The sequence below is a fragment of the Aptenodytes patagonicus genome, chromosome 17, assembly GCF_965638725.1.
Source record: "Aptenodytes patagonicus chromosome 17, bAptPat1.pri.cur, whole genome shotgun sequence".
NCBI classification, from domain to species: domain Eukaryota; kingdom Metazoa; phylum Chordata; class Aves; order Sphenisciformes; family Spheniscidae; genus Aptenodytes; species Aptenodytes patagonicus.
The window spans coordinates 7,506,088-7,531,488 of NC_134965.1; the positions used below are offsets into that span (position 1 = coordinate 7,506,088).

The 25,401-nt window shown below is 65.5% G+C and overlaps 2 protein-coding genes across 4 annotated transcripts; both read left to right on the top strand.

Moving 5' to 3' along the window:
- Window positions 1-1,368: 1,368 nt before the first annotated feature.
- On the top strand, window positions 1,369-21,769 carry DPH1 (diphthamide biosynthesis 1). 3 transcript variants are annotated; one of them, XM_076354659.1, is made up of 12 exons: window positions 1,369-1,456; window positions 2,155-2,307; window positions 4,787-4,850; window positions 12,933-13,054; window positions 14,847-15,001; window positions 15,726-15,847; window positions 17,083-17,151; window positions 17,973-18,129; window positions 19,089-19,189; window positions 19,542-19,620; window positions 19,961-20,092; window positions 20,551-21,769. In XM_076354659.1, the coding sequence occupies exons 1-12, from the start codon at window positions 1,369-1,371 to the stop codon at window positions 20,623-20,625; spliced, it is 1,317 nt and encodes a 438-aa protein (XP_076210774.1). In that variant the 3' UTR covers window positions 20,626-21,769. The 3 variants fall into 3 exon arrangements, with proteins under 3 accessions (XP_076210774.1, XP_076210775.1, XP_076210776.1); XM_076354660.1 differs by having other exon boundaries at window positions 1,369-1,417; XM_076354661.1 differs by lacking the exon at window positions 2,155-2,307 and having other exon boundaries at window positions 1,393-1,417.
- Window positions 20,557-21,769, top strand: OVCA2 (OVCA2 serine hydrolase domain containing). The gene has a single exon (XM_076354662.1). The coding sequence runs from the start codon at window positions 20,741-20,743 to the stop codon at window positions 21,716-21,718; it is 978 nt and encodes a 325-aa protein (XP_076210777.1). The 5' UTR covers window positions 20,557-20,740; the 3' UTR covers window positions 21,719-21,769.
- Window positions 21,770-25,401: the final 3,632 nt, after the last annotated feature.

Consider the following 25,401-nt stretch of genomic DNA (forward strand, 5'->3'; position numbering starts at 1 on the left):
GGGCGCCCGGTGCCGGTGCCGCGCTGCCTGCAGCGGCGGGCAGGGCTGGGCAGGGCGGGGCGGGGCAGCGACGGGGCGGGCTGGGATGGGCTGGGCTGGGCGAGCCCGGCCGGGCCCCCCCCTTCCTCCGCCGCCGCCGCCGCCGCCGCCGCCGCCTCTCCCGCCTCCCGTGGACAGTTCGTGAAAGTGCCGCTGCTCCCGTTCCCCGCGCCGCCCCCCGCCCCGGCCCCCTCCGCCCCACCGAGGGGCATGGCCCAGCGCCGCGCCCCCGGGGCTCTGCGGTCCTCCCGGGACCGGCTGTCACCCTCGCCCCATCGCCATCCCCTCCGCCCTCCCCCCGCCCGGTCCCCCGGTATCCCACCGGGGCTCTGCCGCCCCGCGCTTGCCGGGGTCCCGGCTTTCCCGGCTCTCTCCGCTGTCCCGTCTGCCCGGCATCGTTCCTGCCGCCTCCCGGAGACCTGCCGTCCCCTCCGCCCCTTATCGCCCCCTCCGGCCACCGGTGTCCCGCCGCGGTCCCGCCACCCGATCGGGGTCCAGGCTGCCCCCGCCGTCCCCTCCGCTCCGGCACCGTCCCTGCCGCTCCCCCCGGGTCCCTGCCGCCCCCTACGGTGCCCTCCACCCCTTATCGTCCCCTCCGCCCTACCGGGTCCCTGCTATCCCACCGGGGCCACGGATGCCCCACAGGGAGCTCTGCTGTCCCCTCTGCCCCCCCGGTCCCTGCTGTCACCGCACTCCCCATCGGGGTCCCGACACCCCACCGGGACACCGCTGCCCCCCGGGCGGTTCCCGCTGCCCCCGGGCAGTCCCTCCCGCCCCGTCCACTCTGCCCCACCGGGGGTCCCGTTATCCCACCGGGAGCGCTGCTGTCCCCACTGCCCCGCCGGGGTCCCCGCTGACCCCGGGGGGGTCTCTGCTGCCTCCCCGGTCCCCGCTACCCCCGTGTCCCTCCTGCCCCACGCCTCGCAGGGACTTGGCTTCTGTCCGGCGACACCGGGGGACGACGACACGGACCCGTCACCATAGCAACGGGCCCGGCGCCCCCGCCCCGTCCCTGCGTTAACGTTGGACCGGCAACCCGGGGGCTGTAAGCCGCGGGGGGGGGGGGGGGGGGGGGGGGGAGGGGGATGCGGCGGGACCACGGCCGCGACGTGAGGAGGAGCAGCCCTGACACCGCAGCGCTCGGCACAGCCCGCTGCACACCCAGGGGCCGGGCGGGACCGTGCCGGGACCCATCGGTCCCCGCCGCACCGCCCGTCCCGTCGGGGCCCGGCGGCGCGCTCCCGCACTCGATCTCTCGTCCAGCGACTGCTCTGGCCTAGCGCGGGGCTCGCTTAGCGCTGCCTTCCCGCCTTCACGTGCTCCAGAGCCATGGCGGCCTCCGTGGGGGTCGGGAGCGCGGCCCCGGTGCCCGTCGCAGGTGGGCTGAGGCCGGGTCAACGCTGGGTTCCCGGTGCCGGTACCAGGCGCTATTTCGGTTGCCTCGGAGGGGGAGGCCGGGCCGGTGGCGGGGGAGGCCGGGCCGGTGGCTCCGCCACCGGCCCGGCCTCCCCCGCCACCGGCCCGGCCCAGCTGGCCCTTTGGCGGTTCGACCGTGGGCCGTGCGGGGAGGGTTTGGTGGCTCATGAGTGCCGGTGTTGGGCTGGAAATAGTGAATAATCCCCCTGCTGTCACTCCCCCGCCGCTCTCCGGCTTCGCCGAGCTGTAGGGGGGCGGTTGCTGGCGGGGGCCGATTTCAGGATGAGGCTCCCGGGGACGGGCCTGGCTCGCCCGCTGCTGTTGCCTTTTCCCCGGTGGGATAACGGGATCCCCTTGATGGGGCAGCGGGCACCCCCGAGGGTGCCCCCGGGGTGCTTGTGGATGGGGGGGGGGGGGTTGGTGTTGTTCCTGGTGTCTCCCCGGCTTGGGGGGAGCCAGCCCCGCTCATAGGATTTCACATAATTAGAGTGGTGCTTTCTGGGGAAAAAAAAAAAAGGTGTTTTCCCCCCAAAACTGCCAGCAACCTGCCCCCAGCGTGAAGGGCAGAAACCCACCCCTTTCTCCTGCCCGCTTGTCCCCGGGGGTGGCGTGAGGGCAGCAAGGATGCTGGTGGCCCGTGGGGTACAGGGTGCGCTGCCCTCCCAGTCACTCCTGTAGGCCACCCCGTTTGTCCCGCAGCCCGAGGTCCCGCACGGCGAGCGGCGCAGCAGATCCCCGAGGAGATCCTCGGTAATGCGGAGCTGCGGGAGGCGGCGGAGGCCCTGCCCCGAAACTACAACTTCGAGATCCCAAAGACTGTCTGGCGGATCCGGCAGGCTCAGGCCAGGAAGGGTGAGCGCCGGCCCTGGGGACGAGGGGTTTTGGGGCTGGGTCGGTGCCACTGAGCTCCCCAGCGGCGAGGGGACCCGCTCGGGGCCAAGGCACGGGGCCGGTGCTGCTGGGGCAGGGATGGTGCCGAGCTGCCCGGCGTGCCCCGGCATGTTTAGGCTCTGTCTTGGCGAGCTCTCCTCCCCTCGAGGCGGGTTAATAGATCTGTATCTCTGGATTATAATCACATTGGACAGGACAGCTTGAGCTGCTCGGACCTGTCAGCCTGCGGGATGTGTCTGGGACACCGGCCAGGTCCCTGCTGCTCTCTCTTCTCTCCCTGCGCTTTCCTGCCATGCTGCCAGGGCCGGGCAGGGGGAGCCCCACAACGCCTGGCTCTGGGGGGCTGGAGGGGCTGACGGGGAGCTGGGCCACGCTACGCCCTGGTCTTAACCTTCCTTGGGGTCCTCTGGGGTTTTCTGTAGCCCCGGAGGGGTGGGGAGTGGCCATGGTGGCCCCCGAGCAGGTGCTGCAGGGTGCTGCCAGGCCTGTCCCCCCTCGGCGTGCACATCCCTGCTAGGCGTGCGCATCCCGCTGTGGCTGAACTGGCTCTCGGTGTGTGATCGGCTACAGGCATCAGGGCATGGAGCCTCCCCCTCCGTCCTCGGGTGTCACCAGCGTCCCCACCCTCGCTTCGCACGCAGGCGGGGGCTGCTCACGGGGTTGTGCGGTGCCGTAGGCTCCGGGCAGAGCCAGATTTGAAACGCTGTGTCCACCAGGGAATGTCTCTGCCTGCTGCCACCGAGCTGGCAGGGCTGGCAGGAGCTGGCAGGTGTCACAGGGGACGCTCCGGGAGCTGCTGCCTGAGCCGGTCCCGGCTGCGAGGCCGAGGGGCTGGAGGCTGCAGGGCCGCCCGGTCCGGCCCGGCTGCGGTGCAGGAGGCAGGGCTGCCCATCAGGACGCGGCGAGGCCGCCCGGCCGTGCCGCTCAGGCTTTCGTTGCCATGTTTTGCTGCTTGGCACCTCCTAATTAAATGTAAATATGCGGCTGGGATTTAGGCTTCAGAGCTGGGAGCGGAGCCCATCAGCCAGCCAGCCGTGCTGGGATTTAAAAATCTGCGCGTGCAGAGCCCAGCCAGGGGCTCGTTGCTGGGGGAACGCAGCCTCCTGCCGGGCTGCGGCCAACCCTGCCTGCGCCCTGCCTACTGCGGGGTTTGCGGGGGCTGGCGTGTCACCCCCTGTCCCCATAGTGCCGTGCTGGCGAAGAGTGACCCAGCTGCCTCCCGCCACCCCCTCGCTGGGGGAGGCGAAGCTGTTTGCAGGTCTGCTTGGTGGTGGCAGTCCGGGGTGGAGGGCACTCCCAAATGGTCCCAAAGGGGTTGGGGAATGCCGGGACCCTGAGCTGCCCGGCCCTGCCAGGTCAGGCAGGGGCTGGCACAGCACATGCAGCTTTCCTTGGGCCCTGCAGGTTGGAGCAGGGCGAGATTAGCCCGGTTTGGGCCAGGTCTTTACACAGCTCCGCGCTGGCCAGCAGGCTGGGCTTGGCAGCGCGGGGATTTCTGTTGGAGGGGGATCTGGAGAGGATGTTTGGATAGATATCGCTGGAGCTGGGATGTCTTAGTGGGATCGGGAGGTGAAATGACAACGGGATTAATGGGGCCTCCTCCATTCATCTCCCCCAGCATGGTCCCTGCTCCTCCCCACCGCCCCGGGGTAGCCTGGGGGGACCCACAGGGGGGTCCTGGCTGGACCCCAGGCGCTGCGGGGCCCAGCTGGGCTGCGGAGGCAAAGGGATTGTTCCCATCTGCGAGGAGGGAGCAAACCAAGAAATATCGTTCGCTGATGAATACATTCCTGCTAGGCACAACGCTGTGGCGTTGCCAGCCACCCTCCCGAAACGGGGAGAGAATCAGGGAGGGGAGGTGCGGAGAAGGGCAGCGAGGACGATCAAAGGTTTGGAACAGCTTCTGTACAAGGAGAGATTAAATAGATTTAGATCCTTTAGCTGGAAAAGAGGCGAACGAAGGGGGATATGATAGAGGGATATAGAATTGTGAATGATGTGGAGAGGCTGAATAGGGGATGATTATTCACTCTTTCTTGTACTGGGAGAACCAGGGGCACACGTTTACATTATTAGGAGCGGGTTTAAAATAAACAGAAGAAAGTACCTTTTCCTGTGCAGCACATAATTAAAATCTGGAACTCATTACTGTGGGAAGTGGGAGAGATCAGCAGTGTCAGCGGGTTCAAAAAGGGATGAGGTGTGTGCGCAGGGGCCGGGTGCGAGCAGGGAGAATGGATACGGCCCGAGGCAGGACCACGTGCACCCCGGCTGCCAGAGCCGCCGGGAGTTTTGGTCAATTTCTGGCTGTTTTGGGGAGGGCCGTTCTGCGGCTGCCGCTCCAGCTGGGTGTGTTGTCCCCGGCAGCTGGTGCCCAGGTCTCTGCTTCGGGGCGTCCCCTCCAGCCCCTCCTAACCCCGGGGCTGTTTCTCTTTCCCAGTGGCCCTGCAGATGCCGGAAGGGCTCCTCATGTTTGCCTGCACCATCGCGGACATCGTTGAACGGTAAGACGATGGGTTTTCCGCACTTCCCCGCTCGGCTCCAGGGGCTGGCGAGGGGATGGGGGCTGCTGCCGGGAATGGGGTGGCCGCTGGACAGGGATGCCTGGGCAGGATGAGGCCCAGGTCTACTGCCGAGGGGGCATGCGGGGGGCCCCGGCACGGCTGCCCTCGCAGGGACACCTCGGCCACTGCCTGGTTGGGCACAGGCAACGCTGCTGCCCTGTGGCAGGTCGCAGAGACCCCCTGCCAGCCCTGGGGACAGGGACCGGCACCGTGCCAGCCCGTCCCTCGCTGCTCAGCTTCTCCTCCCCTCGCCGCTCTGCTGGGAGCTGCTGACAAGCTCAGCGTGTTGGGGCCCTCGCCGGGGTGATGGAGCCGGAGAGCAGCCGTGTTAACAACCAGCTGACGACAGCTTGGTGCCTGCGCGCTCACCATGACAGCGCAGCTGGTGAAGGGAGGGCTGGCAGCGAGGCCACCGCTGCCGCGCAGGTCTCCTGCCCACCTCCCCCATGGCCCCGTCCTGTCCCTGCAACCACGGTCTGGCTGTGCTACTCTCAGGGCAGCACGGAGGTGCTTGGGGGCAGCCCTTCTCTGGCTGGGGAGGCCCGAGGCCACGATGATGGCCTGGGTGGGGTGACTGCAAGCGGCTCCTGCCGGGCGGCCCCTTCCCTCTGCGGCTCCTTTCCTGATTTTCTGTGCCGCTTGGGAGGTGAAGTCGGAGGCGCCAGAGAGGAGCTGGGCTTTGCAGCGGCAGCGGATGCAGGCACCTTGCAGAAATTGGCCATAATCTCCTTACCGCCGAGCGTGCCTCCCTCCCTCCCTTCCTGCCCGCCGGCTTCTCCCCGCTGCGGCTGCCACCTCTCCAGCCCCTCTCTGTTATCGCACAATGAATTAGTGCTAATAGCACCGCGTGCCTCGTCTGCCGTTGGGGTCACGGCACTCATTAGTAAGCTGCCTTCCCAGGGCGAGCAGGCTCGCCTCCCCGCTGCCGCTAGCTGAGCAGCCGCTGCCGTGCCGGGTGGGAAGGCAGCCGTGCCTGCGGGCTTTGTCCCCACTTCACCATGGTTTCCCCGGCGGGACCGCAGCAGCCCCGCGCTCGGGTTGGGCAAGGGAGCGGTGGGAAGGTGGGCGCGGGCAGGGGATGGGTGTGGGGGGCAGGGGATGGGTGTGAGTGCGGGCGGCTCCGCGTGGGCTTGTCCCTTTAAGTGGAGCTGCCTCCTCTCCGGCTTTGGCACCCAGCCGCTTTCATGTCTCTGACTTCAAAGGCAGCGGATTAAGGGGCTCTGTTATCTGAATGAAACCTTAAGCCCCACTTCCCGGTGGATGCCGGGCTGCCGGTGGATGCTGGGGCGCTGGCATCCCCTCTGGACTCGCCCTCCCTGCCAGGGGTGCTCCACAGGGCTGAGGAGGGATGCTGGGTGCCGAGGTGGGGGGTGCTGGTGGGAGATGGGTGGTGGGAGATGGGTGCTGCATGGGGAGAGGTGCCTAGCCAAGAGCAGAGAAGTGGCAGTGCCAGTGGGTTGGCGGTTGGATGGGGGCTGGCTTTGAGGCCGAGCAGGAAGGCCGTAGCCTTCCCTCACTGCCACCGCGCAGCACCCAGGGACACCTCACTGCCAGTCCCTTGCCGGGAGCACCGGATGCCATCCGTGATTTTGGCTGGGGACGTGGCTGCGCCGGGTACCAGCACTGCCAGCTGGAGGATTGTGGCTGTGGGCAGGAGTGAGCCCAGCCCTGTCCCTGCTCTCTCGGGGACACATTTGGGACCTGGTTACATTGCCGTAGATGAGGTGCGAATCGGCAGGTGGCCTCGTTAGTGCCTGCCTCTTCCTGCTATTAATATTCATCGCTGGCATTAATGTGGAACCACGGCTCGGCCACCACTCCTGCTGGCCCTCCTCACCCGGTGCCGGGGCCAGATGAGCCTCTGACGTGACGGGAATCACTGCAGCCGCATGCTCATGCCATGGCCAGGCTGGGTACGGGGGCTTGGGGTGCCGTTGGCCCCGGGGTGGTGTGTCCCCTTCTCACTGGGGACACAGGGGACGCGAGGGCTGAGCGTGCTGGGGATACCTGCACCCATGGGGGCACTGCTCAGCGAGCAGCCCCTCTCCCCAGCCCATCCCCGGAGCCTCCTGCCCCCTCCTTGCTGGTGGGAATTGGGGTTTGGGGATGCCAGCGAGCTCCCCCTCCCCTGTGTGCTCTGGTAATGGCTGCAGAGCTGGGACGACGGTGCCCATCCCCGTGTGTTCCGGCTCGAGCGGAGCCGTGTCTGCCGCCACTCAGATGGAATATTTATCCCTTCTGCTGGAGTTGCTTTTTAATAAAATATTTGCGCCGTGGTCTGGCAGTGCTGGGGAGGGCCAAGAGCAGGGACGTGGCCTCGCTCTGCCGCAGCACGGGCGGCTCGGGGAGGATGCGGTGCTTTCTGTGGGTCCGTCTGTCCCCGTGCAAGGGGATGGCGGTGTCACCGTGTCCCCCACTGCAATGTGGGAGAGAGCAGGCCCCCGGGGAGCCCCGGTGGGGGCAAGGAGGGGAGGGGGCTGCCAGGTGGGGACCCCCCCCCGGCACCCTGTCTGGGCTCGCCGGCACTTGCCGAGCCCTGAGGGGCTGCGGGCGTGAAGATGTAGCCAAAGTGTGACAGCCGCTGCCTCCGGAAAGGCCGGTGGGGTACTTTAGCCTGGAGCCTTGTCCTGGTGCCGGCACTTAAACCACGACAAACCTTTGAAATCGAGAGCGCACTTACAGCATTGACCAGCTTGAGGCCCAGTTAATTAGCGTTAATAGGTTTGTCATTATCGAACCTGCGCTGGGGGGAGCAGCCGGCTGCGGGGGGGCGGCAGGGCCGGGGTCTGCTGAGCTGGCGGGGCGGCGGGCTGCCGAAACCACATCACGACACTCTCGCGGCACCTTCCAAATTGGCTCCATTTGTCACGGCTGATGTAATTCGGCAGAGGGTAACTCGTGCTGGGGGGCGGCAGTGTGGAGAGGCGCGTGGGGGGAGCTCGGACCGCGGCTCGGGGAGGGGGGCAGCCCCCCAGCCCACCCGCCGTCGTGCCAGGGAGGCGGCAGTGGTGCCCCCTGCGCCGCCAGCTTGGGGGGGGCGCAGCCGGGAGCAGACCCCTCCTCTCCCCACACCGGGGCTGGAGCAGACGGATCAGCTGGGCTCTCAGCTGGGCTTTTGATTCCTTGTTAATAAAGTCGGCTGTCAGGCTTCGCAGCTGCTAATCCCTCCGTCTCCCCGCACCGCAACGGGGCGAGTGGCTCCTGCTAATCAGCCGTGGCTCGGTGGCAGGGACGGGCGACGGCGGGGCGGGGACAAGGGGCATCCTGATGCCTGCACAGGCTGCCCTGCCGCGGCCTTAGCACCTCCCAACAGCCCGATGGCTTTTGAGCATCCGTGGGAGGCAGTGCTGCGGGTGCTCAGAGTATCCCGGTGACCGTGCCGCGGTGTGTCCAGGAGCATACAGGGACATTTCAGAGTGACAGGGGGTCTTGAATCGTCTCTGCTTGAGCAGTAAAGAATTAAACATCGTGCACACAGCCCAGCAACTCTGGCACGGCTTGAAATGCCCCACTATGGCCAGTGGCAGTGATAGCGAGGACAAAAAAGCCCCTGAAGGCTGGTGTGCCTGGCAGGTCCCCAGTGCTATGAAGGCTGTCCCCTCCTGGGGCTGGCGAGTGGGCAGGACAAGGGCACTGGGTACCCTGGCCAGGCAGGTCTGCGATGTGCCACTGAGCAATGTGGCGCTGAGCGCCATGGCAAAGCTGGTGGCATCACCAGGAGGTCCCAAAGGGCCATTCTGGGACACTAACACAAGTCAGGATCCGGCCTCAGCTTCACAGTGCCGTAGCTCTGCCGGCCAGCGCTGCCTTCCCGTCTCCCCTTGTCCTTTAAGTGCAACCCGGAGGCGCTGGCAGCGCGGTGCGGCACGCTGTGCAGGGGAATTTAATCACCGTCATTAACCGCACAACAGCATCATTAGGGAGAATGAAGTTCTCACTTCACTGGAGATGTTTAAAACCTCAGTCCGGGTGGTGACGGCATGGGGGGGACCGGGCAGCGGGGAGTGTGTGGGGTCTATAGGGCTGTCGCCTCCCAGGGCTGGGACGTGCTAGCGCAGGTGCGGTGCCCACCACCACATGCCTCGTGCCACCTCCTCGTGTCCCCGGGGAGCTGGCACCGACGGGCAGCGCTGCGGCCAGGCTGCAAGGAAGAGGGGACAGGCACCATCTGGGCGCAGGACGGCCACGGTGGCTTTGCCACCACCGTGCGCTGGGCCCTTGGTTTGCCTTACTTTGGTTTTTTTACAGCTGCAAGGCCAGCAAAGCTGGGGTACCCCCGGGACGTGCCCCTCGGGAGGGTGGGGTTGGCCCTGGCACCTCCAGTGAGGATGGAGGGGGAGGTCCCCTCAGGGGAGGGGACCTGCCTGGAGATCGCTGCTCCTGGGGGGCTGCAGGGACATGCACCTCTCCCCGTCCTGACCCACTTGCAGATGCTCCACAGGGCCCCGCGCTGCCCGTGAGTGGTGATTGCCCAGCTGCAGTGGGGCTCTTCCAGCACCGTTTGCAGTAAAATTGCAAACTCATTATTTTAATTATGTGCAGCCTTCCTGCGCTAATGAAGTTGGGAGTCTGGTAATGGGGCTTGGTGACGGGCTTCTCCGCTAATTAAGCGCATTGTTCTCGGCTGGAGCTATGCTCAGTCCCCACGCCCCGGGACAGCGGCACCCGCTGGCACCCGTCCCTGGGACTGGCTGGGCTTGGGTGCCGCAGTGCAGGCAGTGGGTGTAGGTTTTGTGGGGTGATCGTGGGGCTCTGCCTTTCCCCCGAGGGACAGGGCGTGGGGTATTTGCAGGGCATAACCCTCTTGTTTATCCCCAGGCATTTCCCGGCAGGGAGGTGACACCACGCTACAGTGTGACCATGCTGTGAAGGGCCACACGCAGGCGAGGCAGGTGACTGTGAAGCAAGGAGCAGCCCGCTCCGCGTCCCAGCGGCACACGTGGGCACCCCAGCACCTCGGTGCTGGCTCCATCCTCCGGCAGCCTCGCGGTGCCAAGGCTGCCCGCTTTCAGTTCAGTCCCTGCAGGACTCCCTGCCCAGGGCTGCTGGAGCCAGGCGCGATGGACGTGTTGGGGCTGAGGACTTCTCTCTGCCGGGGAGAGCAGCTCTGCTTCACGGGCTGAGGAGCAGCACGGTATCACTCACGCCACCACGATGTCAGGGGACCCCATGCTCCTGCCGGCAGCAAATGCTCTCATTTATTTGTCGAGGGGCCAGGATAAATCAGGGCCACTCCAGCCCGGCGTCTGCACTCGGGTAATGGGGACTGGCCACCCCGTGCTTGAGGACATGCTGGCCCTGTGTGTGCCTGTCTGTCCCAGCGTTTTCAGCCCCCAAACTTGTCCCCGGGTCGCTGTCGCCTCCATCACACACTGGCCAGGGAAGAGCAGGGCTGGGAGCGTCCAGGGGTCCCAGCAGTTGGGATCGGGGCCGGGACCTGGCCTTCCCGGTTGCGCATCCTGCCAGTGCTGAGCATGGCGCTTTATAAATGGGATTTCGGGAGCCATCTGTTTAAAGGAGGAGATAATGAATTAGGGGAAGATGAGAAAAATGCTAAGGCCGGGCGGTTTTTCAGAATGAGCTGGGGTTTGCGGGACGTAAAAGATGAATAACCTCCCCACATGTTCAATATTCATGAGCTCCCAGCTGTAGTGAGCGACTCGGCGCTGGGTGGGGACAGCCCCGTCACCGTGTCCTCCCTGCCGGCATGCTGCTGGGACCCGTCCGTGGCCGTGACGAGCTGGGGGACACGAAACACCCCCAAGGATGCTCCTATGGCTGCCCCTTGCCCGCATCGCAGTCCGGTCTGGTTGGCAAGCAGCTCCTCGGACCGCGTCAGAGGCAGGTGGCTGCTAATTGACGTTTCCTTCCTCTGTAGTTTGATGAAAGGCTCCAGCGACACCAAACTGATTAAAACATCAAGGGGAGGCCCCCGTGCTTGCCTTTGATTTGTCTTGGGAGATGATTGCTGCTCTGCTCAACTGTCCAGCCCGGCTGGCGCGGGTGACCCTGGCACGTGCCGTCCTGGCACCTCTGCACCTCTCCTGCCGGCACCGCCAGGCTGCCGGCACCCTTCCAGCCTCACCGGCTGCGGTGGCAGCAGCACCATTGGGCTCCCCCCTCACCAGGCATCATCCGGCGCCCTCTTTGCTCCTTGCTCGGCTGTGGCTCTGCTCCCTGCAGCCGGAGCAGGATGGTCCCCCGTGGCCAGGAGAGAGCTCAGCCCCCTCTCTCCCTGCCCGCGGGCCGGTGGCCATGTACTGCCGGCTGCAGACCCGCACGCCAGGCACGGGCCACGGGCGCCTCTGCCAGCCTCTGCCCTCCTCCCTCCGCTGTTGCTATTTCACTTTCTTGCTCTTCACCCCCAGGGACTTTCTCTGGGGTTTGGGCCAATTTGCATACATTTTAATCTATAAAAAATTAAGCGGCGCTGGCTGCCGCTCTGAGTCAGACCTCCCCGTCCTGAATCTTAAGGAGCTGAATAATTTTCCACTTTTGCTGAGATGTGTGGAGTCTGATTCACGTTCATCTCATCACCTCTCATTAGAGGAGGGGGCTGGGGGCTCGGGGGGGTGGGGAAGAGCCTTCTGGAACCTTCTTCAGCAGCCCCCAGCCCCACGGCGCCGCCGTGCAGGCAGCACAGGAGCTGTCCTCCCGTCCGGGCCACGCTGGCAGCAAGGAGCCACGGGATTTGGGTGCTGGCAGGATCTGGTCCATCTTCTGACGGTCCCCAACTGTGTCCCCAGCCCTTGGGACACTGCGGTGAGCGGGAGATGCCTGGGCTGGACGCGGGAGGTGGGGATGGCTTTGCCCCCTCTCCAGATACGCTCCGGCAGAGCTGCTCCCCTGTCCCCCTCCCTGGGTGCTGATGGATGGGCCGGAGCTGTTAATATTCAGCACGCTCCACCATTTTTCCACCTTCTGCCATCTGCCCAGCTCTGCCCACCATTTCTATTCTTGCCACCGACATAACGCTCCCTGCCTGGCGCTCGGGGGGGGGGGAGCGTGCGGGACCCTGGCCCCCAGCCAGCACCGGGTGCCGGCTGGGGGTGACGCTGTGCCAGGGCACCCACCTCCCCCGGCCCCTTCGCCCCACCCCCACACCAGCGGCAGGGGGGATCCCACTGGCACCGGGCTACGGCCTGGGGTGCAACCTCAGCGTAAATAAGGAATTAGCATCTGGTTTAAGCAGCCCCTCCAGGCGTGGGGCTTTGTCATGACGATACCTGCTTTCATCCGTAAACTACCACGGCAGCTCCCCGGGAAGGCAGCCAAGCTAATAATCCCCCAAAATGGTGCAATAAAATACCCAGAAAGGTGGTGCCTTTAAATCATACCAGAGCCCCGGCTTTGCCGCCCGGTGCCAGTGCGTGCCTCTCCGCTGGCTGGCAGGTGCCGGGTGGGCTTGGGCCGAAGCGCCAGGATGCTGGAGCAGGGATGGGGGACAGCGCCAGCGTTCGCTCGGTGCTTTTCCTCGCCAAGTGCCACCTAAGCACCAGCTGCTCCTGGAGCACACCCAGCTTGGCCAAACTGGCACCAGCGGGTGACGCAGCCGGGTGCGGGCTGGGGTGCACCGGCTTGCAGTGCCCGGGCATACGGGGATGGTGGCTCGGCCAGCCTGGCTGGCATGGCTGGGGATGCCAGGGCAGCTGTTCTGCCCGTCCTGGTGGCTCTGGTCCCCAGGGCCGGCTGGCGGGAGCGGCAGCACTGCGCTGCGCTGGGTCTCCCTCTGCTCCTCTCCCCGCTGGAGCATTAGGAAGCTGGCAGCGTATTGTTTGATGAGCGGATAATCCGCTGAATTGCAAACAGCTTTACCCAATTGAAGAGACGGATTACCGCTCTCCAGCTTAATCATGTTGACATCTCGGAGAGTAGCCAGTGCTCGTCCTCTTTGGTGCATGGCGAGGGGCTTGATGGCAACGTGGGGTCCCCCGGTAGTGGCATGCCATGGGGCTGGGGGGCAGGACGTGGGCTGTGGTGACGGCAGCCAGCCGTGACCCTCACTGTTGTGCCTCCCCGCAGGTTCACAGACGCGGAGGCGGTGGTGATGGGCGATGTGACCTACGGCGCGTGCTGCGTGGACGACTACACGGCCCGGGCCTTGGGCGCTGACTTCTTGGTGCACTACGGACACAGCTGCCTGAGTAGGTGACACTTGGCCCTGGGGCGCTGCTGAGGTGGCTGTGCGTGGCACTGCGGAGGCTGCACCACTACCATTGTGCCGTGCCGAGCGGCTCCCCGCCCCGCTCGACGCTGGCTCGGAGACTTAGTGCCAAGGGCTAATCCCTTCCCAAAGGGATCTCTGTTCTCCAGCCTCGGTTGCTGGCTTTGGATGGGACCAAGCTGGCTGGGCGGCTGCCCACGGGCAGGATTTTGAGGGCAGCAGGGAGTGCTCGGCCTGCTCGGCCATGCGCTGTCGCAGCGCCCAAATTGCAGCCCTGTGCCCAAGAGCAGAGCAGCGAAGCCATGGCTTGGCAGGACCCAGCTCGCCCAGGAGCTGCCGATGGGGACGGGGCTGCTCTCGCCCCCGGCCCCACAGCTGTGGGCTTTGGGGGAATTCGGGAGCAACAGCGGAGGGGAGTGATGGCCTGGGGGCCCCGCTCGCCCGGGGGCTGGCGCGGGGCTGGGGAAGGCGGCTTTGTGGGTGCAGCACAGGCTGGGCGGGGAAGGGAGGAGGAGGCTGTGTGCTCCCCAGGCGGACGGTACTCTGGATCCAGTTGCCATGGAAACTGCGCTGCTGTCCCAGATGCTGCTAACTTTGAAGTCCACCCAGGATGGAATCAGCCCAAAAATAACAATAAGACGCTCTGGGTTTTAAGGTGGATCGGCAGAATTGCCGTAGCGAGCGGCAGGCGCGTGGATCGCTGCTGCTGCCACGCTCCCAGCACCCGGCAGCCCTCCTGGACGTTTATGGGGCCATATAAATGGGTTTGAAGAATTGCGTCAGGCTCCGTATGAAATACTGACTCCCTGCTTGAGAACTGTGTCCTGAAAGCCACGTCAGTGTGAGCGTTCGTGGTGATAAATATCTGTGCTAGGTGCTTTGTTACGGAAGGAGGGTTATCGGCACCACTGGAACAGGGAGTATAAAACCCCTGGTTTGTAGCCTGCTATTACATGAATGAACAGCGGGAAGGGGAGGAAGGGGCCATATTCAGCGGTGCTTGGGAGTGCGCCAGTGCAAGAGCCGGGCTGCTCCGGGGGACGGGATTCACATCTTCTGGAGCTGCTCCCTGCAGGGACAGGCAGGCACTGCCAGGCTGCCTGTCACCAGCCCAGCTGCCATCCGCTGCCCGTGGCTGTGTGGTCTTTGCCTGCACCAGTCTGGATGGGTCACAGGGCACCCTGGGGTGCCCACAGGGTGCTGGGCTCCTTTCGGGCTGCCCACGGAGCTCCCGGCACCGGCTTGGCGCAGCCGCCTTCGCAGGGAGCCCTGTGGCCGATGGCGGGGTGCATCCCGGCGCAGCACACAGGCGCTTGCCCCCTCCCTCCTGGCCCCACATGCCCCGTGGGAGGGAGTAATTTGCACTTAATTGTGATCAGGTGAAGAGCACCAAAACGGTAAGTGAATGCGGAGCTGTGGATCGATGTGGACTCTGTGTACTTTAATTATTCACTTAATCGTGGTGACACAGGCTTCTTAGCACCGGGGGTAATTAGATTTGTGTTCATTGATTCCCCAGGCTGCCATTATCCAGAGACAAATGAGCGGGTGCTCTCCATGGCTCCCGTCTGCGCACCCTGCCCGGGGTGCCTGGGGTGCCAGCGCGGGCAGAGGGGTGGCACAGCCCACCCTGGCCTGCCCGCGCTGGGGCAGCTGGGACGCAGGGAGCCCCACCAATGTGCTCTATCCCCCGGCTGCGGGCGGCAGCGGTGGGGTCTTGCCGGGGCCCCGGGTGTACCCCCCACTCACACCCTCTCTCTTCCTCTCACCAGTTCCCATCGACGCCACGCAGGGGCTGAAGATGCTCTACGTGTTTGTGGACATAAAGATCGACACGTCCCATTTCCTTGAGACCATTCATTTCAACTTCGCAGCAGGCACTTCCCTGGCCCTCGTCAGCACCATCCAGTTTGTCTCCACGGTGCAGGTGAGATGGGGACCCCCGGCAGTGCGGGGCATGGGACGGGGCTTGTGCCTCCCCCCACCTTGGCCCCGGCTGGGTCCCTCCCTGCCTCGGCTCCGGGGCTGGAGCGGCTGCCCCAGGGTGCTGGTGGTGACAGTTCCCCTCTGACGAGTCACTGCGATAATATGCTGCTGCCGTAATGTTGATCAAGTACTTTATAATAACTCTGATCAATGTTTCATGGCGGCACCCCTCCCTGGCTCCCCCGGGAGCTGCTCTGTAAATGTCAGGGCAGGCGGTGGAGCACTTGGCATTTTGATGCAGTGCCAGCAGCGGCAGGGGAAGCTCTGGCGGGTCTGTCTGTCTGCCCCTGAACGGCCAACTGGGCAGGATGGGAGGAGATGAATGACCCTCTTGAGCCATGTCTGTCTAAACACGGGGCTATCGAAGCGTTAAGCGTTTTCCCTTGTCTTTTAATTGATATGTTGGCTGAGCCTCGCTGAGCATCTCGGCTGTGCGGGGCCGTTACCCTCCGTGACGGTGCTGCCCCGAGCAGACCGGCTCCCCTCCGCTGCCGCCATGCCGGGACACAACAGCACAGCCATTGCCGCTGGTGCCCCATGGAGCTGGGACTGCCAGAGCCAGGGTGTCCCCAAGGGTCCCCAGCAGTGCCAGGGACCACCGGCCTCGGCCGTGCTCTGTGCCACGGTCTGTCCCTGCTGGCCGGCTGACCCCGTGTCTCCCTCAGGCGGCATCACAGGAGCTGCGCTCCCAGTACAAGGTGTGTGTGCCCCAGTGCAAGCCGCTGTCCCCAGGGGAGATCCTGGGCTGCACGTCGCCCCGGCTCGCCCAGGACACGGACGCCATCGTGTAAGTACCTGGTCCTGCCTGGCCCAGGCTGCCTGCCTGTAGCCCCTGCCTGGCTGCGGGGCGGTTCTGGGGGGTGGCGGGGGGACGTCTGCAGGCTGGAATGGGCCCCCTCCAGCTCCCTGTGCTGCTCGGAGTGGCGTGTGCTCATAGCACAGAGGAAATAATTGAGTCGTATATCAGAATAGATAATAGATGGAAGGGCGGGTGGATAATTGGAAAAGACAAATGGCCGGGGCCCAACATCGCAGCAACATTAATTTTATTTAAGGACAGCAAATTAGAGGGAGCACTTCGCTTCCTATCACCTAATTATTTTAGGTAATGGAAATGCTTAATGTACTGTGAATACAGTGTGCTGCAGAATAAATAAATACAAGGACCCCACCCTTGGGGGGAGCTGGGGAGCCCGAGTATGGGTTTGGGCTCTGCTGCGCCCCTTCTTGCCTGCCTTGCCAGGAGCCAACAGCGCTGGTGCCTTTCCGAGCACGGCCATGCGGGGGGCCGGGCTCACAACTGCCAGGGCAGGGGGTTGGCGGGGCTCTGACTTTGCCCTGAGCCATGCCGGGGCTGGGGGAGAGGCGCCACTTTCCATCTCTCCTGAAGGGCATCGGGAGCAGGCACGGGTGGCCGGGCCAGCACCACGTCGGCATGGGCGAGTCCTTCCCCCCACCAGAGGAGCCACGGTGCAGTTCTGACCGGCCGCCCGTGCAGGTGCACGCAGCCGGCGTACCTGCGTCCTCCCCGCGTTACTATTTTCTTCTTTTGCCCGTCTCTGGGGCTAACTTTTGCAGACAAATTAGCTTTGATCTCCCAAAATGTCATTCTCCAATTAAGGGCAAAATCTAGTCAAGTTTTACGTCTGAATTCATTTTCCAAGCCCTCACTCCATTAGGGCAGCTGAATGAAAGGCTTTGAAATGTAATTGCTGACTTGAAATCCGATTAGAAATGGAAGCAGCAATGTCTAGAACCAGCCGTTGAGATGGAGCAGCTCCTGGCCGCTCCACGCCGACGTGGGCATCCCTCCTTGCCCCGAGCGCGGCCACCTCTCCTGCCCCAGCGTGCCAGGGGGCTGCGCGGAGACGGGGAGCCCTGGCTGTGCCCGCTGCCCCTGGGTCCCAGCGTGGGAGCTCGGGCTCCCGGCATCTCCGCACACCACGGCTTGGGAAACTGGTGGACACATGGATGGGTGCCGCCGTTTCCCACGTGCCGTAGCTCTCCCTCTCCTCTCGGCAGGTATTTGGGCGATGGGCGCTTCCACTTGGAGTCCATCATGATTGCCAACCCGGGGATACCTGCCTACAGGTACGGGCAACCCGGGGATACCTGACTGTAAGTATGGGCAGCCCGCGGGCACCCGCTCTGGTCCCCAACAGCCCCACGGCGGGGAGCACCCCAGCTCCCCCAGCACGCCAGGGACCGGCTGTCCCCACCATGCACCCCAGGAGCACCCCCCACCCCGGGACTGGGCAGGCAGCTGCCTGCAGCGGGCACAGGCAGGCGAGGGGCCGCGGGGTGGGTGAAGAGGTGCGGCGGGGAGATGAACACCAGCCATTTACTCCGGCTGAATATAAACATTTTGACAAGTACCTGTGAAAGCTCATGGAGGTGCAGCCATTAAAGCCCGGCTGCTGCAGGCAGAGGCCATAAAGCGCGATGATGAGGCCGCTGAAAGCAGATGAAATATCAAGAGTGAAAGGCTGGGCCCATTTGGCGAAATCTGAATTTCTTAGTAGGTCGTTTGTTACTAACGGGAGGCGCGCGTCAGGTTTATGGCGCTGGGGAAGCTGCCGAAACCCGAGTGGGATTTGATTAAAATTCTCCTCGTCAAACAAAGCAACAAATCAAAGATTTCTTCATAATTGATGAGCCACGATGGGGGGGAGCCGAGCGTGGATCTGAGCGCGCGGCCCAGGCTGTGCCGGGTGTTGGGGGGCTGCGGTGGGACACTTGCCTTGTCCCCTCTCTGCGCCCTGATGAGCCAGCTGGGCCCTGCATCGGCCTGGGGGGACATATGCTGTGGGAGGCAATTAGTGCTAACGAGGGAGCGGCATCATTTGAGGGGGCAAGGGTGATGGGGTGCGGGCAGGTGATGAGTCGCGTGTGAGCCCGGCTCTGCTTTGCAGGTACGATCCCTACAGCAAGGTCTTCTCTCAGGAGCACTACGGCCACGAGCGCATGCGCCGCGCTCGGCAGGACGCCATCCGCACCGCCGCCAGTGCCCGCTGCTGGGGGCTCATCTTGGGCACGTTGGGGCGGCAGGGCTCCCCCGGCATCCTGCAGGTACCGGCCCCCTCCCCGTGGCCCCAGCTTGGGCACTGGGTGCTGCTCCTGGGCAGGGAGAAGGACCGGTGAGCGATGGCACCATCGGCACAGTGGCCTCGCTGCCAGGGCAAGGGTGGAACCGGCACCGCTGGTGGCTCATCGGTTGCCACTGGCTGGGGTCTGTGTGCCCCCAAACTGAGCAGGCAGGGCAATTAGCAGCGGATGAGGGAGGCCAGACAAGGGCTCATTAAACCTGCCGCTTGCTGGGGAGAGCTGGCCAGCCTCCGAGACCACCCTGCACGGGCAGCTCAGCAATTAATTCCCTGGGTTTGTTTTAATTGGATGAACTTCTGATCGGGTTCACTGTCCCTGCTCAGCCACCGGGCTGCCGCTTTCTGCACCCCGGCTGGGCGAGGGGAGCACGACCACAGTGTCCTGCCCCATGGGAGTGGGGTGCCCTGAATATGGCAGCCCCACTCACACCCAGAAATTTTTGGGGAGCCACAGGTGAGATTTAGGGCAGCACAAGGACTGGTGGGCAGAGCAGGGTAGCGAGGTCCCAGCAGCTGCTGTCCTGCTGTGGCCCCAGGGAGTGGGGGAGAAGGACAAGGACGTCCCTGGCCCCTCCTGGGCCCCTCTCCTCCTCCTGCAGCCTCTGGCCATGGTCAGCCAGTGGCAGGCGGGCGTCCCAGGAAAGGCAGCCACTAACAAGAACAGATTGTTGTCATTGAGCGGTAATTACTTCATTAGGCTGAGGCACGCACTGGGGAGAGCCAGGCACGAGCCACAGCCGTGGCCGCGGTCCCCGTCACTGCGCCTGGCCTGTGACCGCTGAGGGGATGTGGCCATGGGGCAGAGCTCGGACCCACAGAGGGTCTGATGGCCAGGAGGGGGCTGTGGGCAGGGCTTGGGGAGCTTGCCGGGGGCATCTGTCTGGGCTCCCCTCATGCCCCCCGGGTGCCTTTTCCCCCCGGCAGCACCTGGAGTCGCGTCTCCGTGCCCTGGGCCGGCCCTTCGTACGGGTGCTGCTGTCTGAGATCTTCCCCAGCAAACTGCGACTCTTGCCTGACGTGGACGCGTGAGTGCTGCTGACCCCCCTCCAGCCCCCCACACCGGGGTCCCCAGGGTGCCCCATCCCTGTCCGGGCCTCCTATTCCCACTGGAAGCCATCCCCGCCACATCTGTCCTGTTGTCACCTGGGCAGGCCCTGGCACCGTGCACCCCCACGGGTGCTGTGCCCACGGGACTGGGAGGGGACAAAGGTGACGGGTGGCTGGGCACTGGGGACATGGCTGTCCTTGGCAGGGTGGCTCCGGCACAGTGGGGACCTCGCTCCCTGCCCACTCTGCTCCCTTCCCCGGGGGGCTTCCTTGCAGCTTGTTCTTCCCAAAATGCTCGTCCCCATCCGTTGCCGCGTGTTTCCCTTCCAGGTGGGTGCAGGTAGCCTGTCCCCGGCTCTCCATCGACTGGGGAGAAGCCTTCAGCAAGCCGCTGCTGACACCCTACGAGGTGAGCACCCCCCTCCCATTTTGCAGGGGACCAACCCTGGCTTGGGGTGACGGCCTGGAGCCTCCCGCAGAGCCGCGGTGCTGCGAGCCACCAGGACGGGGACATCCCTGCAGCCGGGCAGCATCCCCTCCTCTCCCCGTCTGTGCTCTGTGCACAGCCTGGGGGTGCCGCTGGGACTTCCCATCTCTTGTGAAACCAGTGGGATTCCCAGTGCCGCGAGCTTCCCTCCAACAGTGCCCTGCTCGGCATGCCAAGCCACCGTGCTGGGACCTCTCCCAGCACCGCCGGCTCCCCCACGGCAGACACCGCTCGGGGACTCAGCTCCTTGTCCCCTCCGCAGGCCGCGGTGGCTCTCCAGGACGTCGAGTGGCAGCAGCCTTACCCCATGGACTTCTACGCCAGCCAGTCCCTGGGGCCGTGGACAGTGAACCACGCCGGCACACAGCCCCCGCGCCACGGCCGGCCGGCCCAGGTGAGCAGCGTGGCGTCACCGGGGTGGTGGGGTGTCACCGGGGCAGCGGGTCCCCACTCTGTTCCTTGGCTCTTGGTGGCCGTGCGGGGTGGCGGGGACGGGCGGTGGGAGCGTTGGCGCGGGTTGAACGCCCGGTGCCGTACGGTGTGCAGTGCTGTGCGGTGCCTGGCGCTGCGTGCCAAAAGCGCCACCCTGTGGCTTCGTTCCCGGTGAACAGTAACGGGGCCGGTGCCAGCCTGGCCGGGGCGGGGGTGGGGGGGACACAACACCCGAGCTCCCCCCAGCCCTGGCCAAGGCAAGCGCCCGCCTGGGCCCGCGGCTCCCCGGGGCGGAAGGGGGGGGGGGGGGATCCCCCCCAGCCGTGGCCTATGGGGTGCTGTGGGCTGAGCACGGGCAGGCTCATCACAGGTCAGGTGGGGGCTGGGGCCCCATCCTGACCCCCCATCTCCCCGCTGCAGGGGAAGCCGCCCGTGCCCCCCACCCCGTCGGAGGGCGAGGAGAGGCCGAGCACCGGGGGCCCAGCGGCCTCGTGAGCACAGCCTGCACCCCGTCCTGCTGCCGCCACGCTCCCGCACCCGGCGCGGGCACCGGCACCGGCCCCCCGAGGGTAAGCACTGCCGGAGCCTCCCGGTACCGGCACTGGAATGGATGGGGGATGCATCCCGTACCTCGACGACACCGCTGCCCGCAAGGACCGTCCCGTCTGCCCGCGGGGAGTGCCTCCTTGCCAGGCCGTGCCGCCGGCTCTGCCCCCGGTCGCACCGGGGGTCCCGGCCCCGCTCCTCGCGCCGCGGCCTCCCGCCGTTAGGGGGCGCGCTGGCGCTTCGGCGCGGAGTGGCACCGCCCCTCTCGCCGCGCCGTCCAATCAGCGCGATGTGTTTCGGCGGGAAGGAGGGGGGGCTAGCCGGAAGCGGCACTCAGCTTCCGGTGGCGGCGGGCGCCATGTCGGAGGGGCGGCCGCTGCGGCTGCTGGGGCTGCACGGCTACCGGCAGAGCGAGCGCCGCTTCCGTCAGCGCACCGGCGCGCTGCGCAAGGCCCTGCGTGGCCGCGCGGAGCTAGTGGCGGTCAGCGCGCCGCACCCCGTCCCCGGCGGCGGCGAGGACGACGACGGGGACGACCCTCCCCGCGGCTGGTGGTTCTCCGGGCCCGGCACCTTTGAGGCGGGGGAGGTGGCGGCAGCGCCGGCGGGGCTGGAGGAGTCGCTGTCGGCCGTGGCAGCGGCACTGGCGGAGCACGGGCCCTTTGACGGGCTGCTGGGCTTCAGCCAGGGCGCGGCGCTGGCCGCCATGGTGTGCGCCCTGCGGGCCCGCGGCGACCCCCGCTTCCCCGTGGCCTTCGCCATCCTGGTGGCCGGTTTTGCCAGCCGCGCCCCAGCCCACGGCCACTTCTACCGGGAGCCCATCGCCCTGCCCACGCTGCACGTCGTGGGCGATGCTGACGCCGTCATCGCCGCCCCCCTCAGCAGGGAGCTGGCCCAGCGCTTCGTGGAGCCTGTTGTCCTCGCCCACCCCGGCGGGCACTTCGTCCCCGCGGCTGCTCCGCAGAAGAAGGCCTACCTGGACTTCTTGGACCGCTTCCGCCCCGGACAGGGACAGGCTGAGCCCCCGGGGGCTGGGGCCGTTTGATAACAGTCGCCGTAATAAATGGGGCTCAGACGAGCCACGTGCAGCCTGCCATCTCGGTGAAACATCACTGTGTTGCCACACCCTCGAGAGGGGCCAGAGAGTCCTCATCAGCTCACTGTGCTGCTCTGCAGTGTTAACACAGGGCCAGGCTAAATAGTTCTTAGTTATCACCCTTTTTTTTTTTTTTTTTTTTTTTTTTTGGCAACTTTGTTGTGTGCGTGAGCGCGTGGGTATGACGGTGCGGGGTTTGAGGACAGGAGGGTGACGCCGCTCTGTGTGCGTGAGGTGCTTTCAGAGACTTGAACAGCTGTTCCAAGTCAGGGTCCTTCAGCTCGGCCACAGGAATTGTCTGCAGAGCACACGGCTCCCGCAGCTGTTACACCCCAAAGATCTGTATTTTTAATATTCGTGGTGAAAGCTATTAAGCCAACCTTCCAGCTGGTCTGGGGCTAGAAAATCCTCTTGTCCCTGTGCCAGTGTCAGGGCTGGTGTTCATTTCAGGAATGAAACGTCTGCTGGTTCAGCGTGCGTGTGTTGGGAGACTTTTGTATTTTCCTCTGTACAGAGTGCTTTCATGAACAAGAAAAGCTTGTCGCTACGTTTTTGGTTCTGATGTTTTCCAGAAGCACACGGAAATCTTTATCGTCGTTACAATTGCAGGCGTCCTGCTTGACTGCTGCTGGGGCAGGCCGGGCTCTCCCGTCTGCAGCCCAGAGGTATCGTGCCCCGGGCTGTGCTCGCAGGGCTTCTCTCTAGCCACGGCTTTCCTTGGGGGTACAGTGCAATGTGGTTGGTAAAAGAGAGGAATTGGATGAAACTTCTGAATTTGCCCCCTGCTCGCGCAGCGCTGGGAGCTGGGGAGCAGCCGGGCAGCGCGGTGTCGGCGCTGCGAGGGGCAGAGGATGCAGTGGTGCAGGAGCGGGCCCGGGGACAGGGGCCAGAAGCACTTTTTGTGTTCGCTCAGCCGGGAACAGGCCTGGGAGCTGCCGTGGGTTAAAACCAACCCAGCAGAAACGAGTGGTTCTCGCGCCTGTGAGTTTTTTGCCCTCCGGTTTGTTGCTGGTTACGTGGCAGCATGACGGAGGCGGTGGTAGGAGGATGTAGCTGGTTTCCCTGCAGGCCAGCCCCGGGCTGGCGTTGTCCCGGGGGGGCTGGCGGGGCTCGGGCAGCGCTTGCCCTCTTTGCCACCTCGCAGAGCGGCACCGGGTGGGCTGTGTCGCATCTCTGCTGCCTGCTCCGGTGATACGAAGGCGTGGGGGTGTCTGTCACCCCTCGGTCACCACGGCGGGGACACACAGAGGCTGTTTTGGGGGGGGGGGTGCAGTTTGGGGTTGCATGCCTGGCTGCAGCAGCAGCTCTGGGGAGTGAGGCCGAACGTGACGGCCAGCTGTGACAAAGCACCAGGGCCTTTGTCTCTGCCGCTCCCCCCACCTGAGCCCTCGGCCGCTGGGGAAGGATGGCAGCAGACAGCGCTTCGCCAGCCCGCCGTTAGCTGTTTAATTAATCACAGAGCTACAGCTCGCCGCGGTGATCTCCCCAGCGCAGCATCTCGCCCCCCCCGCCCGAGCGGCTCCGCGGAACGGCACGGAGGAGGCACTGCAGCCACCACCGCTCACTGCGGCCACTGCGGAGCGGTGCTGCCCAGCCGCCAGCCTGCACTGCGGTCCCACAGCCGATGACCGGCATCTCCCCGCTCCCGGGGGGAGGCACTGCCGCAGCTCGGGTGTTGCGAAGGGGGAAGGAGCCCAGGCGTGCGGTGAGTGAGCAGAACGGTCCCGGCTCTGCAGGCAGCTCCGTCGGGTGGGTTGTGGAGGGGTGCTGAGGGATGGGTGACCTGAGTTGGGGTGCTACGGTACCTGCCTTCTCTTCCCAGGGTGTGTAAAAAGATGGCTCCTGCCAGGTGGCTCCTGTACCAGTTTAAACAAATTAATAAAAACAAATAAACGCGACCCTCATCCACGGGAGGTGCCTGTGTGAGCAGCAGAGAAAGGTCGTGCTCGGCCCCTGGTGCGATGGGAGGAGGAGAGCGGCTCCCGTGGCCGTCACCGCCTGTCACTGCTGGACGGAGGGGTTTGTCCCGGGAATCCTGCCCTCCGCCTCCTTTTCCACTGGCGAGACGCCTTCGCGCCGGCCCCTGCCTACCTCTCGCAGATCCAGGTCTGTTCCCGTGCTGCTGTTCTCGGGGCGCAGCCACCCTCGTCGGCTGCCCGCGGAGCTGAGCCTGGAGACGAGGTCCTCCCACCCCTCGCTCAGCTTGTTGGCTGGGGGCTTTCCTCTCCCCCCACCCCGCATGGCGCAGGGGGGTTGGTTTTTCCCCAAAACAGTGTGTGGCGGTTGCAGTCCCCGAGCGAGGGGCACTGCTGGGAGGGTGATGGAGCAAGCTCGGGCTCCGGGTGGCAGCTGTGACGCTGGCCTGGGGCACGGGGGGCCCTGGGGACGGCCACCGCTGTTACCCAGCGGCACCGGGAGTCTGGGTGTTTTGGCAGGGGAGGGCTTCACCCCTCTGCTCCCCAGATGGGGCCCTTTCCCTCCCCCAGCGCAGCCATCGGAGCCCCCTGCCTGGCCGCAGTGCCAACCCCAGGGGCGGGTAGGACCCTGCCCAGGGCTGGGCTCGCTAGGAGCCTGCCGTGGGCACGGGGTCCGGGGCTCGGTGGGGCACGGCTTTGCTCTCCTTGCCTCAGGTGAGCAGAGCCCCCAGCCCCTTTCCCAGTGTCCCAGGGAGGGCGGGAGAAGACCAGCGTGAGCAGAGACGCTGCCGGCACTGCTGCCTCCCTGCAAACACCCACTGCCTCCTTCCCCAGCTCTCCGCGTCCCTTCCCCCTGCGCCGCTGCTGACTCAGGCCCTCCTCCGCTGCCCACCGTGCCAGCCGCCCGCGTGGGGCTCGCCGGGCACGGGCTCCCGTGGGCAGCGCTGGAAAAAGCGATGCACCGCCGAGCCTGGCATCGGGTGCCGATCTTCCCGGGATTTGAGCCTTACTCATCTCACGTTCTTCCTCCCCTGTCCCCACGAGCGGGGCCTGATGCTGGGGGGGGTGTGTGCGCTCCAGGAAGGTGACGTGTTTCACAGACGGTTATACAACGCAGCTCCCCCCAGGCCTGCCCGGCTCCTGCCTGCGAGGAGGCAGTGGCACGGGCAGGGGAGAGCCGGGGGCCATCCCCGGGCCCCGCTGCCGGAGCGGGACCAAGCCGTTGGGAACAGCTTCCCCCCCCCCCCCCCCCCCCTTCCCCGCTTCACCCGCAGAAGCTTCCAGTTGTGGCTGAGTCACTCCTGCTGTAGCTCCTTCTCCCCTTGTTTTGGATGGAAGTTTTCCATGGAAACCCACGCTGGGCCGGGCTGCGGGCTGGGATAAACACGGCTGAATCACAAAAGGCCGTTTTCACCAAGAGCTGTCAGATGGCAACAACAGCGCGTGCGGTGTGCGGGCAGCCAGGGGCGGCAGGCAGCTGCCCTGCCTTTCAGGGGGCAGCAGCAGCACCTCTCCCCGCGCCCCCCGCCAGCCTCGCCGGCTCAGCCCCCCGGCCCACCCCAAATTCCCGGGGTGCCGGCGTTTCACGGGTGCCCCTTGGCGGGAGCGGGTCATAGGCTTCAACCAGAAGCTGGTGTTTGGGGCCACGTGCTCTCCCAGGGATGCACGGAGAAATCCTGGCCAGGGAGAGCCCCTCGGGGACCCTCGCTGCAGCCC